The sequence below is a fragment of the Diospyros lotus genome, chromosome 2 (assembly GCF_014633365.1).
Source record: "Diospyros lotus cultivar Yz01 chromosome 2, ASM1463336v1, whole genome shotgun sequence".
Classification (NCBI taxonomy): domain Eukaryota; kingdom Viridiplantae; phylum Streptophyta; class Magnoliopsida; order Ericales; family Ebenaceae; genus Diospyros; species Diospyros lotus.
Window position 1 is genome coordinate 25,920,867 of NC_068339.1, and position 17,856 is coordinate 25,938,722.

Here is a 17,856-nt window from a genome sequence, read left to right on the forward strand (position 1 = left end):
AAGAATGATGCGAATTACATTTTTGGTTATGGCATGATTAGGGCATGCCATAACCAAATATATATGTTAGCATATATATTGTCTAGCATATAAATATGCATTTTTGAAAGTGTTATGCAAATCTTTCTGATTTAAATTTTTTACTCACACCGCTCCATCACCCATGCTCTAATTAAGCTAAATTAAATTAATCAAGTATAAGAATTAAAATTAAACATAAATTTAATCAAACAAAAAAAAAAAACAGAAAATTGGAAAAAGAGAAATCGCCAGGTGGACCACAGGCAGCATCAAAAGCTACCAGCGACAAATCAAGAAATAATTAATTTAATTGACTGAATGTCAGTTAAGAACGTAAGATGAAGGGAAGGTCCAGAAACACACGGGGAGATAAAGACCCATAGGACACACAGAAACAAATAACTCAAAGTAGGCAAATAGCTGGCTAGTTAAAGATCCCTCTATCCATTTTAACATCCTACAAACACTACTAGCTGCTGGCTGGGTGATCAAACAACAATGGGCGTTCATGTTGTTCTTTCACAAGGACCAACCTCCATGTTGTCCGACCTCATCAATAGATCCAAATTTCACTGCACAACATCGGAAGTTTATTAGGCCATAGACAAAAATTAATTACTGGAGAGCTACACAATACATGTACCTGATAAAGGCTTAATATGCTCTTATGTTGTAAATGCATATACCATAACTTTTGAAATGATGTGATTAATAGAGGTTGCCAAAAAGTGATTTTGAGGACAATAATTAGAAAAGCGATACTCCAGTTAGCAAGTTCAAGTTGGCACGGGTATTAATAAGGCGAACAATTCAATAGGCTCAACTATAGGAATTGAAAACTCATATCTGAATAACTACTTGACAAGATATCAACATATGTTAAAACTCCTGGGGAAACTTCATTCTCTAAGCACTGAGAAAACTTCCAAGGGGGGTATCAACGAACACATCTATATCTTACCTGCTGTTGCTGTGGTGGGGGTTGCTGGTAGTTTCCATATCCAGGATAGCTTCCATAATATAGATTGGGATCTTGGGTTGTGGCAGCGTATCCATAAGTTCCGTATCCCTGTGGAAATCCATAATATCCACCATTCCACTGGTTTTGATCCACTTGAGGCTGAACAACACCAACAGACAAATACAGCAAGTTTTTGACTACTCAGTAGGAAATGTTATTTAAGTTCAATAATGTAGAAAGCACCAGTTAGTTTTAAGATTTGATTTTGCAACCTGTTTATTTGAGGGACTACGACCCCATGACAGCCGAATATTTTGCCCACCCAACTGAGTTCCATTTAGTAACCTTAGTGCTTTGTCAGCAGACCGCCTGCCATTGCACATCATGGAAGATGGAGACTCCTCATGTTAATTCTCTGCCTAATTCCAACTAAGGGATGAACAGGGTGGACTTAGATTACCTATCAGCAAATTGGACAAACCCGCATCGTTTGCCTGCTGGTATTTTCACATGGACAATCTGCCCATTTGGACTGAAGACTTGCCTGAGTTGGTCTTCTGAAACACTGTCATTCAAGCCACCAACGAATATCTGGCAACACGAACGGTTGGCCACAAGCATTACATACAAATAAAAACTCAGAGAGATTTAGATGAGGGGAGGGGGGGTAATATTTCCATGGTTCAAAGAAAAATACACACAGTTGTATTATTTGGATCATCATCTTCATTCTGTGTTCCTTGAGTATCTTGAGTATTTTGATATGAAGCTGCAAATGGGAAGATAAGATGATAAGAAATTGGGTGCATAATGATCAAAAGAGGAGATGTTTCCTTTCTGTTTTTCTTCCACACAGCAGAACAATGCCAGCAAAAAATTACAGGGATTTATCCAAACATAATTGCTAATTTGAAGCCATCAAAATTCCATCAACATCAAAAAGGGAAGGAACTGACAAAGCACAAATCATGGCAGTTTTCCCAAGATGGCAACATTGAGGATATCTACCAATATCAAAAAATCACACATGGGTGAAATATGCTATCTTATTACACTAAGTCCAGGGTAAAAACCATATAATTGTAGAGCTCATGTTAAAAAGTCATTACTTAAAAGCATAAAAGAATGAGAAAGACAAACAGCAAAGCATTCTTTACATCATGAATACAGTGTGCTACGTCCTCAAGAATGTAACAGCGCAAGAGAAAATGCTAGACATCAAGGGGCTGTTTGGTTGTGGAAAAATGTTTTCCATTTTTTATTGCCAACTATAAAATCTTTAGTTTTCGTTCTCTACAAAAAATTGAAAAATGCATTCAAACATTAGAAATACAAAAACCTATCCAATCTAGAAAATTGGAACATATGTTTGAAAGAGAGAAAGAGGTTTTTCTTTTGTATAATTTATGTTAGAGAAGAAAAAGGAGATTGTTTAGAAAAAAATTTGTGGAGAACCATGTTTTCCAAATCTCCAAATTAGTAAGGAAAATTTTGAAAACTCATTTGAGGAATTTTCCATGTACAGTTCAATTTTGGAAAACTGGGTTCTCCAGATCTCCATTTTCTATTTAGAAAATTTTTGTATTTGAATCGAAAACTTTTCTATTTTCTATGAAGCAAATTTCAGAAATCTAGGGCTGTTTAGCCTGTTTTTCACATCTGAACAGCCCCTAAAAGTACTGTCCACAAAATTATGAATACAGAACATGTTCAGCCTGTCAGTAATTTTTCAGAACAGAACATACCAATGACCAGCAATCTATGAAGCACAAGAGAACACAGGGATGCGGCATTTTTCAAAAAAGTAGGACATGATTGGGATAAAATATTAATATACTAAATTTTTATATTTCTAACTGCATAATAAAATATTAATACTATATTCCAAACTCATAATATGCATTTAAGATTCATAAATCTAATACAAAATAATATAATAAAAAATAAAAAATATTGAAAAATATAATATCTCCACAATACATCAAGTTCAGAGAATTCCTTGAAAGTAAAAATAGACTATTGAGTGTTGAATTCAATTGCTAAATAAATAATGCACGCTGCTCAATGTAATATAATAATATATATTATGTATCAAGTTATTATCAAGTATCAAAAAAGAATCCACTCAAATCAATTTCATATATTATACATATATGGAAACCAAAGACTTTGCAACACACAGGAACAGCTACAGAAGAAGCCCAAAGCCAAAAGTCAATTCAAAAATCCAGCAAACTCTAGGCTCCACAGCATAGTTGTCAAAGGCACAAGGCGCACTGAGGAGCAAATTAGTGCTTGGGGCCTAGGCGTGAGGCGAAGCGCCTCAGGCACGAGGGATACATTTATTCAAAATAATTATAAAATACTTATACACTATTCTTTTCAATATGTACCTACAAGGAGATAGAAATGTAAACTCATAAAATTATAAACGACAACTAACCAACCCTATAATAACAAATAATATTATTGCAAAACAATAATTAGTTTCTTCTAACTGCAAAAGAAATTAGAGGAAAGAATAAATTATAACAGAACACACTGCAAAAAAAATTACAAGAAAACAATTATTTTCTTATAATTTGTTTGGCAATTAAAATAAAGAAAAAGAATTAAAGCAGAACACACAACACAAAAAGTTACAGAAAAACAATTAGTTACTTTTAAATTGCAAAAGAAATCAGAAGAGAGGGAGAGAGAAAAAAAAATCAGTGGATCACACAATGAAAATATTTATTCTTAACAATCAGTTTCTTCTAAATTGCAACAGCAATTAGAAGAAAGAAAAAAAAAAAATTAGAGTGCAACAGACAGCGAAAAACAATTACAGCATAGAATTATTTTTTTCTAAATTGCAAAAGAAATTAGAATAAAGAAACAAAAATGAAGCAGAACGCAAACATGAGTTCTCTAGTAAGTGAACATCATTGCCAAAGGATCTAGTCGAGTGAGAGATCCAACAGTCCTCTAACTTACACCGCTAGGTTTGCCTCACTGATATGCAAGAATATGCAATCAAATCAACAAGAAATGAGATCCAAGATGACAAATGGACAAGAAATAGGGTTTTAATTCACATATATACAAGGAATGCGCCTCCTGCACTTTGCACCTTGCATGAGGCGGTGCACCTTGCATGAGCTAGGCACCACCTCAAGCATGGCACTATGCCTCAGTGGTGATAAGGTGCACAGAGCTGCGCCTCTATGTGCATTGCACCTTTGACAACTATGCTCCAGAGTCGCTGCATAATCGCAACAACACCCTGAAACCCAGTCACAAGGAACTCATCTGTATCCTATTGCCACTTGCCGATGATGGTGTTAGTCATAGCCAATAGCACAATCCACCATTGTTGCGGTCAGTCACAACCCACAGTCCAGAGGCTACAGTTGTCTCACCTTCAACCCTTGTCCCTCACAATTCAGTCAAAAATCACAGAAAAAGGGGATAGAAGCATGAAAAGTCTGAAATTGAAGAATTGTACAGTTGAAACTGAAGAGGCATGCAAAATCCAGGTTTAGAAACAAAATAATCATAATCGTATGCATCCGAAATATCTGCAGAGGGGACATGCATATCCTCTGCACATCCCCTCACGCATCTGTTTTACAAACAATCAAAAATGTCGCTGGCAGCACTGGCCCACCCTCCAAGCCATGTCTGTCCTTTATAGTCAGCAATAGAAACAGACTAGGATGAATTATGTAACATTTCACAGTTTCTCCACTAACCTTAGAAAAAGTGACAATTTTTGAAGTACAGCTAGATGAAATTCAGTATGCTGATGGAAAATGTATAGTTAAATGCACTGTAAAAAAAGTCAAAAGTTAAAAATGCAAGGCAAATTTGGTAAGTCCTTGTGGACATCGCAACCAACCTCTTGCAAATTTGGTAAGTCCTTGTGGACATCGCAACCAACCTCCACCCAAGATGACCTTTTTTTTTTTTTTTTTTTTCTTAGACAGCCTTCCTTGATTCTATTTTTTCTATTAATCTAGGCAAAAAAATCATGCTGTAGTTAATTAGTGCCATAGGTGTAAAAGGAGTTAGGAGTCAATGATCATTTGCTTTTCACTATCTAGAGTTAAGCAATATTTCAAGTCTTTTGTTATCTATTCATGATGCATAGCAGTTTGATGCCAACATCTATGATCAATTTTTTGAATTCATGGAGCTAGTCTTACTCGACTTCGAAGATAATCATGTCTGAAGGATAAGTCTTCTTCAGATCAAGAGGGACACTAGGCATGGAAGATGTATGGAAGCCTTCAAGAGTGTTGAGAGATTTAACTTTTTTCCTAGGCTAACCATTCATGGTCCTCTTCTTTGGTACATCCATTCTTACATTCTTAGTCTTTTTTGCATTTGGGAACAAGCTACTCGTGTAATTAGGATTTCTAACATCACTATTTTGTATATGGTTCATCACTTCTAGTGGTTTTCTTTTACATTTACTTGTCAAATAAATATATAAGTGTATAACAAGTACCTACTTCAGGAACCAGTAATAGAAGCATTCCATTACTAAAATTAAAAAGAAAAACCACCCAACAAAGATATAAAGTGACACAAGAAAAAAGAATAAAGGGTAAATTCTGGAGGAAATGCATGACCCAAGTGACCCATATAAACAAAAACAACCTAATCTGGGAAAGGGCCAAAAGGCAAATGAAATATGTATATTCAAAAAATTTTATCTGTGCCTCCTATTTGCAGCTTGGGCATTATCAATGCCGTGAACTGTAGTCGAAAGAGAGACTCTCTAGCAGAAAGTTAAAAGAAATATTTAAATAAATGAGTTTAAGGCAAGAAATAACAGGAGAAACAAGGGGTAAAATAAAAAATTAAACTAATAAATAGATGGCAGGACGTATTCTGACAAAGTATCAAGTCTCCTGGCTGATAAATGATAAGTAATAAAGAATGGGAATCGGAAAATGAAATAAATCTTGACTGAACTCCATAAATAAAGGCACTGGAGACAGAACTTGACATTGTAGCATAAGTTATGCCACAGGGAACAGATGGACGGAATAATGACATGGAAAGGAAAACTGACCTAAGCAAGGCCACACGCACTACAGGGGTAAACATTTCAGCTGAAATCAGTTCCCAGCCCCTAAATGACACAGCCATCTTGGAAGCCTGCTTTGAGACAATAATTTTATAAGTTGTTGCAGGGTTTAATATTCACATATTATTAATGCCCAAAATTCCAAAAGGAAAGAACAGGAAGAAATGACTCTGAAAATTAATGCTTTATCTGAGAATTAAGAGGACTGCTGAAAGGAAACAAGCTTCAAAATACTCCTTAGCAGACTACGGATAGCAAAACTGCACAAACAATTGTCATCCTACCTAAAGTGTTAAACCCAATCTGAGGAATTAAACTACATCATAACATAGACATCCAAAGACCAGGAAGAAATTTGTGTGAACGCAATGCACTTCACATATTAAACAAATACATATATTGTCACACCCTTAGAGATGAGCTAGGGTATGAAAGGAAGATTGGGAATATTAAGAGAAGAACTTGGGGTGGGGGGAGATCAGTTGGGAGGGAGAGAACAGCAAGAAGATAAGGGAGGAGATCACCGAGAGAGAGAGAGAGAGAGAGGGGGGGGGGGGGGGGAATATTAGAGAGAAACAGAATATTCAATTCATACTCATCATGCCTTATTCCTACAGCTGAGGCAATATACATATAGCCTCACTTTAGCTACCAGACAAGGCTCTCTAACCACCTAAGCTACAAGACAAAAAGGGAAAAGACAAAAAGGGAAAAAATATCCTAACAAACTATTGCAACCCTATTACAATGATGCCCTTCTATTGCTCCTAGGGTCATGACAATTCCCTCCGCCTTAGAACATTTCTTGTCCCCAAGAAATGTCAAACCTCCATAGCTTCCCATCTTCCTTTTTCCTTCTCTTCCACAGCTTGGATGGAGAAATTTTGAAAATTCTTTATATGCATAGCAAATTTGTAGTAGTTCTCATGTACACCTTGACTGGAACCCAACCAAAATCAATCTCTCTCTGTTGGTCAAAGTGAACAGCTGAAATTTGTCGGTTGTTGTCCTTACCAATTTTCCCACCACAGTTTCTTCGATGTGGGCTGGTGCACGTACAAAAGGTTGGCTAACTATGACCCCAGCTTCCTTTATATTGACTGAATTTTCAGTCTTAACCTCCTAATTCCATACAAATAATTCAGCAACTCTTTTTTCCATGTGTTTGTTGGAATATCCCTCTACATGAACTTCTTTTGCAAAAAGATCAAATGGTCCCTTTGCATCTGCTGCCCCCAACAACCTCACCAGAGCTAATGTTCCTCCCACTATTTCCCCCACTGACTATGTTTCCCATTGAACCTATAATTCGAGATCCTACATTTCCAAGAATTGGAGATACTACCATTCCTAAAACAGCACCCTAGTTACCAATTTCAGCATAGGTTGGAAGACTCCCAAGAATAGAACCACCAACTCCATTTGTGCCACTGCTATATCCAGGGCTTCCAACAACACTCATTCCACCTTTGTTTGTCACCCCTGAATGACCTGTCGTGAGATATTTGAGAAAGGGCAATAGGGAGATTGTTTGAGGCAAAAGAACCACTAGAAAGGCTTCCAGCAGGTTGTTGAATTCCACTTGAAGGAACATTAAAGCTCCCATGCATACTCTGCAGCCCTTGAATGGTTCCTGCATGATGAAAAACAAGGGATACAACACCAAATTGAGTAGAGAAAGATGTAGCAAAAGACCTCCCAGTACTCTTTGGAATATTTGAAGTTGATCCATTCAGAGATGACTGATTTTGGCGAAAGAACATGACCATTAAATTCTGTAGTTGATCTCTAAATTAAGTTCCTACTTCATCTATGATTCCATTCACCCTTCTCTCCAAGCCCCCTACTGAGGAATCCAACTTCTGATCCATTGCCATGATTGCTTCATGGGTGCAATTGGATCTGATCTCTAGTAATTCCACTCGAGCCTGCAGATTAGTGATTGTCGATTGGAATTTCTACACCTGGGACTCAAGGTTCTTCATCCGCGTTGCTTCCACCATTGCTGATCTTGCAAAATTTTCTCGGTTTAGCAACCTTCAATGCTGGAGTGTCACAATAGCACTCCTTACTAAAGTAGCTCTAGTACGGAAGCTCATTTTTTAGTGCTTTGCTTTTGCTTCGGGAATGGAGGAAGAAGGGTGAAGCAATCGAAGAAGAGCCACTCGATTAACTCAAGCAGAAGGAGTCGGCGGCCCCGAATTTGCTCTCGCCTGGTATATTCAAAATTTGATAGCAATTGCGATGGATTCAATAAGTCACCGTTTGGGTTAGAAAGCAACGCACCAGTCTGAAGCTTCCTTGTCTGTCCGCGTTGCCTACATCAGTGGATCTCCCATACCAATCGTTCGCTCCAATCGCGACCCTCCTAGTTGTCTGCGTCACCACCTTCAACAAACTCCCACACCAATAGTGAATGCTCCTCAGTTCGCGTCGCCTCTGGTGCTACTTGAATTTGCCGGAACGATGCATGACTTCTTGAACCGACCTGTGCTTCGCTTCTCAATTTCATACTGAGAGTTGTTTTGCTCTCTCGGTTATGACCCATCATTTGATTCCTCGAAATCTAATTAGACTCGCTGCTTGCACTCACCTATCAAGAGCTAAGAACCGCCAGTTTAGATCACTGCCAGGATGCAGTCATTCAACCAAATTGCTATTGGAATCGCCTAGGCTGCTCGACTTCCTTGGGCAACTGTGTTGCAACTAACAAGATTCACTGGAATTGAGGATCGATTGCTATGGAAGTAGGCTAAGGACCGTCACTAAGATACAACAGCCAAGATCGCCTGGGTTTGCTTGCCTTTATCCCATGTGGTGACTTGGGTCCAGCCGCTAGGATAGCCAGAATTGCACAAGCTACAGAAATCAAGGCCTCGGCGTTGATTTCGAAATTCACTACGTCAGAAGTATCAACTTCTTGAGAGTCCGATGGGCTCTCACTGCAACTCCTGTAAATCGCCTCCCAAGTTCAAATTAAGAATTACCGAAATCGCATCCACGGTCAATCTCCAGCTTCTCCTTCAGAATTCAATCTAAGAGACACTCGCCCGATTCGAATCTGCCACCAAATTGGCTTCGCCTAACAACCAACGTATACTTACTAGAGCTACTGGATCGCGACTTGCTCTGTAGCCATGTCGCTGAGCCACGACTACAGCAGCCGAAGTCTGTGGATTCTGTCGCAACTAAGAAAGTTTGCCAGAATCCACGAATCACTACTCAATCAATTCCAACGAGAATTGTCGGAATCTATTTACCGAAATTGCATGAATCACAACCAAAGAACAACTGCTCTGATACCATTTGTCACACCCTTAAAGATGAGCTAGGGTATGAAAGGAAGATTGGGAATATTTAGAGAAGAACTTGGGGGAGAGATTGGTTGGGAGGGAGAGAACAGCAAGAAGATAAGGGAGGAGATCACCGAGAAGGGGGGGGGGGGAATATTAGAGAAAAACAGAATATTCAATTCATACTCATCATGCCTTCTTCCCACAGCTGAGGCAATATATATATAGCCTCACTTTAGCTACCAAACAAGGCTTTCTAACCACCTAAGCTACAAGACAAAAAGGGAAAAAATATCCTAACAAACTATTGCAACCCTATTACAATGATGCCCTTCTATTGCTCCTAGGGTCATGACATATATATACGAGGACCACATGAGAAATATTAACTGATATTAAATATGCATTTAAGGGTACAACTTAACTTACCCACACTCTTCTTATTAGAAGCAGGGCCAATACGCATTGGCCTGGTTGAACAGAACTTCCCATTCATCTCGGTCATAGCCTGTAACTGTTCACTTTCATCTCCAAACTTGACAAACCCATAGCCCTTTGTCCGTCCAGTCATCTTGTCAGATACAACCTTTGCACCCTTAACTGAAGGATAGTGGGCCCTGAATGTCTCCTGTAGCATGTAATCAGTAACATCAGGTGCCAAGTCTCCAACAAATATGGTGAAGTCGGGGGTGCCATCTGAACGCTTCTCACCCACACCAAAAGATGCCCAGTTCAGTCTGTAATTCTGCTCAACATTTGGCATCAGGGTACCATTACATGCTTGTAAAGTTCTTTCTGCAGCAGCATGACTCACAAACTCAATAAATCCATAACCCTCTGACTGACCACTATGCTTGTTTCGGATAACTTTTGTAGACATCACCTGTAAGCACATCTAGTAATTAATACAAAAGGGGGGGCAGAAAATGAAGGATCAGACATGCATGTATCCAGGTCCTTTGTTAATATACATCACACAGGCTTATAAAAACAATCCAGATAACTACATTGTATTTATGCACCAGCAAGTGCACAGAACACAATTACAAGAGTAATGAAATGTTTACTGCTATTAAATTAACTCTCGCCAATTTGCATAAAAAATTGAACAACAAACACGTCTTGCCTGTCCAATTTTATATTCTCCAACATAAGAAAACATCCCACTTCTTTTGGGAACTCTAGCCAGCCATTTAAGCAAAACCACTAGCAGCAGAAACAATTAGCAGCGCAATAACATTGTTATAATATAAATAAAACCGTTTAAAGTGCGCTGTTTTAACTTTTAAATTTATTGGCAGATAGATAAAGGCCTCATTAAATATCAAATCCCCAAAGAATAACTAAAATGTCAAAAGAAATTGGCCTGCCGCTAGACACCTCTGCACAGCTCTATGATCCTCCATCCCAAGTATGTCTCTCAGATCTTAGACCTAAAAATAATCTCCATTTATTATACACCATGAACTGTTGTTCTTCCAATCCTTTCCACTCTCGTCAACTACACAATAACTTTATCTAACATGGATAAACATAGTCAAAAGTTACACGAACTTGAAAACTGATACTAGACACAAAGGCGTTAAAAGCAGCACGCTATGCATATGTTAAGATTGGGTAAGAACAACACTAATTCCATAAATATAGCACATGCACTTGTGAGGGTACTAGCCCCAAATAATCATACAACTAACTAGTATAGTAATCAAATGCAATTAAAAAGCTCTACTGTAAAACAAAAATAGTGGAATTTTCTCTCCCCTGCCCCGCAAACACAAACCAGCCCATTGCTGACAACTATTCAACTTTCCTCACAAACATTTATTTTTTATTGACAGAGCGTTCCAATAGGCCTAATCCTTTTTCTTTCTGCTGCATAGAAAGCAAATAGATATTTCTCTATCTCTCTATGTGTACACAGACACACACAAATATATATATATGCAAGAGCGAGAAGGAGCAAGGAGGGGAAGCAAAGAGATAAATACGTACCTCACCGGTATGGGCGAAACAGCTGATGAGATACTGCTCATCCATCCAGTACTGCAGATCGCCGATCCAGAGCGTGCGGACCTCGTCGGCGCTAGAAAGCTGGGCATCCTGGTACTGAGGTTGCGCCGCGGCGGCCGGCTGAGGAGGTGGCTGCTGGTGGTAGTACATGGGCGGCTGTGGCTGATACTGCAAAGGTTGCTGTTGTTGACTGGGAATCATCCATGGCTGTTGTTGTTGCTGCTGGTATTGGAGGTGGCTCTGCTGGTAATCGCCGGCCATGGGAGGCGGAGCCACACCTGTTGTCGGTTGCATCATCGTTGAAACCCTAGCGCGAGCGAGCGAGCGAGCGAGAGGGGTTTCGATGTTCCGTTTGTGGAAATCGCAACCCTAGAAATGATGAGTGCGCTCCGCAAACAATATGCGACGTCCCAATTATTATATACCAGTCAACTCAGTATCTTACATTAAAATAAATTCAGTTTATTGAGCAATTAAAAAAAATTAAAATTTTATGGAATAATTAATTGCCAAATAAATACTTACCTCCGACCATTTTTAAATCTTAGGAAATTCTCCTATTTTTATTAAAATCCATCATCACCTGTATAAGTTATTTAAATATATAATATCGTTATTTTAGTTAGGCATTTTAAGTATCCATTAATTATTCTATAATTTTTTTTTTTTTTGAAGAATCATACTTATAATTTTATTCGATCTGCACTAAATAATGAAAGACATCTTTCAATTTTAAAGTAAATTCGAGCTTAAAAAATGTTAAATTTCATTTAGTTAAGAGATTCATAGAAATACTCTATTTTCTTTATAATTTCAATTGACTTATTATTTTTCTAATTTTGGAGACAAACATTTTATCAACTTGAATCCATCTTGCACAATATCAAATTAAGTGTGTGTGCACAATATTGTATAAAAAATAATTTTCCAATCATGGGTAATAAAGAGTGTTCAACAAGTCATTCCTTTAAGAGCCTTACCATAACATCCTTTAGGGTTGGGAGATATCATTTCAGTTTTTTAAGACATTTTTTTTGTTTTGAAAAAATAAAAAACGTCCCAAAATATTTTTCAAGTTGTTTTTGTAATTTGTGAAACATTTAGGGACGTTTCGCAAATTATAAAAAATTGTCGAAAATGTTTTTCCAACTGGAAACGAGGTTTCGATGACCGATTATGGTTAGAGAGGGAATTGCTTCTATCTTTAACCATTTGTCTTTTAATCCTAAATTTAATTTCCATTTCTGAATCCCGAAGATTGTTGTCGTCATTCCCTCACCGATTGTTTCTTGTTTGCTCGGTGTTCATGTCGTTGTTGATCGAGCCTCGATATCACAGTCATCGTTCCCTCTCTTGGCCAGTCATTCCTTCTTGTCGTTTTTCTGTTTCGCACTCGCCGTCGATTGTTTGTTGTTGCTTGGTGCTTGTGTCACCATCGATCAAGCCTCAGTCTCTCAGTCGTCGTTCCCTCTCTTAGTCATTCCATTTCGCACTCATCACTAATTGCTTCTTGCTTCTTGTTTGTGTTATATTTAAACTATTTTTTATAATTATTTATATTAAAAATTATATTTATAAAATAATCTCTATATTTTTTTAATTTACATTTTACCCAGTATTTCTGTTTTCTACTTTTTTTGGAAAAAATGTCATTTACCCATTTCTGTCTCGTATCAAAAATGTTTTCCGTTTTCATTTCCATATTAGATAACATCACCATTATAAGCATTGTAAACTACAATACCAAACAACAAACACTTCATACCCATATTCTACACAACTAAACACAAGAATCTCAACGTGAGATCTTGTGATAATAAGGCTAAAAATGAATTTACAAAATAAAATCAAGCCTTAAAAAAGAAAATATTGAAAAAATTAAGCTCAAAATTAATTTGAAGATCTAACAATCCCACTATTTTCAACAACTTCTGTGATCTTCAAAGTGCCTAGTATTTATAGCTTTGAATATGCCCCGTAGAATTCTAGTCATTGGAGATCAAAATAGAAAAGAATCAGTCTATAGAAAACTAGCCATTAATAGATTTCTCGAATTAGAATTGTCAATAGTTTCAGTAGGCATTCGACAGTTTATTTCAAAATTTGAAAAACTAGTCAACTATTCAATCCTAAAACATTGATTTAGAAGATATTTACTAAATCGGTTGACTTGATTTTGGAAGCAGTCGATAGTTTTTCTTAACCAGTTGACAGTCTTAAAAAGGAAATCAACAGTTTATGTTAACTTTGAAAAACCAGTCGATGATATTAGGAAATAGGTCGATAGTTTTGCTACTAGATTCAATGTTTAGATGATTTTCTTCTATTTTAGGAATGCATTCTTTGTCTTTTATAACTTTGATCAACATTTTAGAATCCCCAAGGTTTAATTGATTTAAAAGATAAATTTAAAATTATTTTCATGAATTATTTAAGATCAAAACCTTGAAGTCCAAAACCTCTAAGTTTAAAACGCTTATTTCAAAATTTTTGTTTAAGCAACACTTATTAAAGTTTTGAGTTAAGATATTTATTATCAAAAATCATCAAAATCAAAACAACACTTTATTCATTCGACTCTCTTACAAGTTTTTTTGGTCTTTCCAAGCCATCTTAAAGAAAGGGGGTAGACTATCTCTGTAATACTTTATAATATTATTGGGGTGTTATCATTTCGAGTTATTATTTTTTTTCCTTAATTTTATTTACAATGAAATATACCATCAACTTTCTCAAAATTAATTCAAGAAACACAGCGTGAAAGATCAAACCTATATAAAGAGGAATTTGGATTATAAGTCCTAGAATAAAGAAATAATCTTATAAAACAAATAGATCACAAGAAAGAGAAACCATATTGAGTTGGCTAAGATCCAAATTTACCCTCAATTTTCACTAAAATGCCATAAAGGTCTCTCAAACAAACAAATTTAATAATACACCTTCTCCTTCCCTTTTCTACCTTCTTGAGTACTTGACAATAATGTTATGCCAAATTAAATGTTAAATTATTTAGTGAAGGTTTAAAGGGGATTGTTATTCATGATAGATGTGGTAGATACCTATACACATGACCATATAAAGATAGGTTAACACCACAAGTCAAATCATTCTTTCCAACCTTTCACACCCAAGTCGAGATGAATAGCACCAAACTCATCCAAATGAAATGACAACCTATTTTATATGTGTCGAGTTAATATATTATGATGATGATGTTGATGATAAAATATTAATAAAAAACTTTAATTAATAATCAAGTGAGCCCTTATGCATAGTTCAAGGGAATCCAAATCTACTCAAGTATGAACTTTCTAACCTTTCTAAGTATTCGAGTGAATGACATGCGAAAGATTGTTTTAATCATCTTTTAAACCACCACTCGAGTGAATTTTTGTTAGTTATCGAGTAGAAAAATATTTGGCTTACTATGTAATCGAGTATCCAAACAAGTTTGGTAATGCTCAAGAGTATCAGCTTATTAATCATGAATATCTCTTTGAATCATAGCAATTGAGTGATGAAATATATATTCAAATATTTAAGTCAACAACTGAGTGAATCATGTTCACCAATTGATTGGAAACAATGTGCTAAAATACAAACCCTCTGTGCTTGCATCAATCAAATAACAAAATCATCCAATCAAGTATTAGAATGGCTAAAGTATGTTAAGTCTTTAGACTAAGGAAGCAATCAACTGAAGTATATGTCAAATCAAGTATCTTGATTCATTTAGTTGATTAGGTTAAGTACCCTAGTTGAATACTTTGAAAAAAACAAATAGTAGGTCTCTATAACAAATAGTAGGTCAATCAAATAACAAATAGTAGGTCTCTATATCTTCTTTTCCTTTTGACCATTTGATATTTTATACTCTATTGATAACATGTCCAATCGAATACCAAAATTTGTTCAATCGAGTATTCTTTCTAAAATATATCTATCAATCGATTGATCGTTATCTAGTGTTCAAATAATGTTATCTGACTAATTGAGTATGTAGTATAACACAATCAAGTGAATTAGCTTGGATGGAGAGTTAGTCTCTGTAGTATAAAAAGTAACCGACTGAGTATTTATGCAATCAAGTGAAGCTTGTGCCTAATCGATTATCATTTAGTTTACTTGAGTATGTGCCAAAATCAATCGATTATCATTATTTTTCACTCAAGTATTTGTATGCTGAAATTTAAATTTATAGTCATTACTAGCTAGTTGCTATATGTGTATTTAATGCTCATAGATTTGCCTTTTCAGATGATAATCAGTTCACTAAATGTTGTCTAAAGTTTGTTTGATAAAAATAAAATGAAATTTTGAATTTTTGATGCATTTATGATTGTTGGAATGAGAATGTCTTTGCAGAGAAGAGGATTATTTTTTTTACCATTAGGCAAGAACCGAAGAACATTCAAGACAACAAGCTATAAAGGAGAAGAAGAGACAAGAAAAAGATAAGACACTTACACAAGCTTCGTCTTGATCATTCTCCAAGCTATTCTCAAGAGTTCAAAGAGGCATCATTATACACATATGTTTTATTGCAAAAACATATAGAGTAGTTACACTTCCTATTCATAATCCTTTGTAAAATGAGAGAAGCCTTATTGTATTATGAACCTTATTGATAGCTTTTCTTTTTGCAAACCTCCATCCTTGTAAGGTGTTGTTGGTTTCACTTGATTCAATAAAAGGCAGTGGTTTTGATCTAGACTTGAAAAACCATGTAAAGAGATTATAACTGATCCCATTAAAAGTTATCTAGTAAGTTGTTTGGTTGAAATTCTTAATGAGGACCCAAGATAGTGAAATAGGCAGTGGAGCTGAACCACTATAAATCATCATGTGTTGCAATTTTTCAATTCATTTACATTTCACTTTAAGCTAACTTTTGAATTTTGTTTTTGGGTTAAAGCTTAATTCACCCCTCTTAAGCTAATTATTTGTATTAATATATCATTCACCATCAAATGTAAGCCAAAGATTCATGAACATGTGTAACTAACACATCACAATGTTATGTATGTGGGTTTCACCTCATGAGCATGTTAGTAGATATGTAAGCACCATGAAAGAAATAAAGTGTTCTAGGGGGCATGCAACTCTCTATTTTTTAAGTTTTTGTCTAGTTATTTGCGCACTGGTATGTGTGCTCTCGGTCTAGATATCACAAATGTAACAATCCATAATTTTATTTCATATTTTAGAAATAATAGAGTAAATTGGGAAAATATTTATTTTGAAGGAAAAATTAAAAAAAAATAGCTTGTGTCTAGCAAATTCTTGAAATTGAGCTTATAGCGGGTCAAAGTGACTCATTAGATGACTTATGGGTTGAGTGACAATTTTTTTGATCATATGGATTTAATTTAATTTGAGTTGGTTAAGAATGAAGTTAAATGGTGAAATTATTACTCAAAGTAGTAATAAAACAGATGCATACAAATATTGGTATGTGGAAATGAGAGAAATAAGACAAGCCTTGATATATATATATATATGAAAAAAATATATATAAAGATGGCCAATTGCGTGGCATAAGGGCCAAACATGTTGCTGACAAGGCCAACCATTGTTGGCCTTGACTAATAAGCAGCCCGCAAGGCTAGCTCTTGTAGGCTAAATGGTCAAGGGACCACTTAGGCCCCTTCCCACCCAAGTGTGCCTTTTTCTCCTTTTTTTTTTTAAATTTTAAGGGTAAAAATGCAAAAATTTGGAAAGGTTCAATATAAAAAGGAGATGACCGCTCCCATCCTCTCTTTTTTTTTTTTTCTTAAGCGTAAGTGTAAGTGTAAGTGTAAGTGTAAGTCAAGGGAAAGTGAGTTTGGAGAGGTTAAGCCTGAGGGTATATTCTTGAGAGTTCATTGGAATTTGATCATCTCTTACTAAGCTAATGAAACCAACTCTATTATGAATTGTTTACTATCATGATTAGCTAAGAGGATAGTCTAGGTCTTTTGTTGGGTTCCTAGTGTTATTTTAAAGGTGGGAACCTCACTAATTTGAGACTAACTAGCTCTTAAGCTCACCTTGTTAAGTCTTCTATTCCCATTTCAAGATTTGGACTCCGGTGGCCGACTGATCGTAAACTCCTCCCCTAGAGTTGGTCATCGGCAAGAAGATGGCACAAAGTGTTAGCTCTACAAACAGACCTGTCAGAATGCCCTTGAGAAAGTCGACAATGGCATGGGTGTGGAAGATGCCTAGCATGTCGTCCACTTGTTGTAGCAACTTTGACCTTTTCTGGACGATCATCATTGTGAACCATGGCACACTACCAAAGAAAACCCTCATTATTATAGTCACCCATCCTTGAACCAGACTTGCAACATCAATCAATGTGAATCAATCAAAACATCTAGAAATAATTACACTCACTCCAATGTTAGTTGAAAAGCTGAGAGTCTCAAATTGTGATCATGGCCATATATAGTTCTTGGTGACATACATGATATGATCAAATTAACATTGGCCATGGAGATATACCTAAA

At 36.2% G+C, this 17,856-nt stretch overlaps 1 protein-coding gene, 1 long non-coding RNA gene and 1 other non-coding gene across 3 annotated transcripts; 1 reads left to right on the forward strand and 2 right to left on the reverse strand.

Annotated features, from left to right (window-relative positions):
* Positions 1-309: 309 nt before the first annotated feature.
* Positions 310-11,762, reverse strand: LOC127794605 (polyadenylate-binding protein RBP45-like). The gene is made up of 7 exons (XM_052325856.1): positions 11,345-11,762; positions 9,782-10,235; positions 1,684-1,751; positions 1,443-1,573; positions 1,255-1,351; positions 983-1,141; positions 310-593 (listed from the first exon to the last, which is right to left on the reverse strand). The coding sequence occupies exons 1-7, from the start codon at positions 11,657-11,659 to the stop codon at positions 591-593; spliced, it is 1,227 nt and encodes a 408-aa protein (XP_052181816.1). The 5' UTR covers positions 11,660-11,762; the 3' UTR covers positions 310-590.
* On the reverse strand, positions 4,823-6,036 carry LOC127794606 (uncharacterized). Its single transcript, XR_008021703.1, has 2 exons — positions 4,905-6,036; positions 4,823-4,862 (listed from the first exon to the last, which is right to left on the reverse strand). It is a non-coding gene; the product is annotated as an uncharacterized LOC127794606 (long non-coding RNA).
* On the forward strand, positions 7,693-7,773 carry LOC127796133 (small nucleolar RNA snoR35). Its single transcript, XR_008021960.1, has one exon. It is a non-coding gene; the product is annotated as a small nucleolar RNA snoR35 (small nucleolar RNA).
* Positions 11,763-17,856: the final 6,094 nt, after the last annotated feature.

What these genes read in the sequence shown, in the direction of transcription:
- LOC127794605 (XM_052325856.1), bottom strand. Translation starts at nt 11,659, where the DNA reads ATGATGCAACCGACAACAGGTGTGGCTCCGCCTCCCATGGCCGGCGAT. An exon ending in TTCTAATAAGAAGAGTGTGG is followed by an intron (nt 1,752 to 9,781) that starts GTAAGTTAAGTT and finishes TCCCATTTGCAG; the next exon opens with CTTCATATCAAAATACTCAA. An exon ending in TTTGTCCAATTTGCTGATAG is followed by an intron (nt 1,352 to 1,442) that starts GTAATCTAAGTC and finishes GTGCAATGGCAG; the next exon opens with GCGGTCTGCTGACAAAGCAC.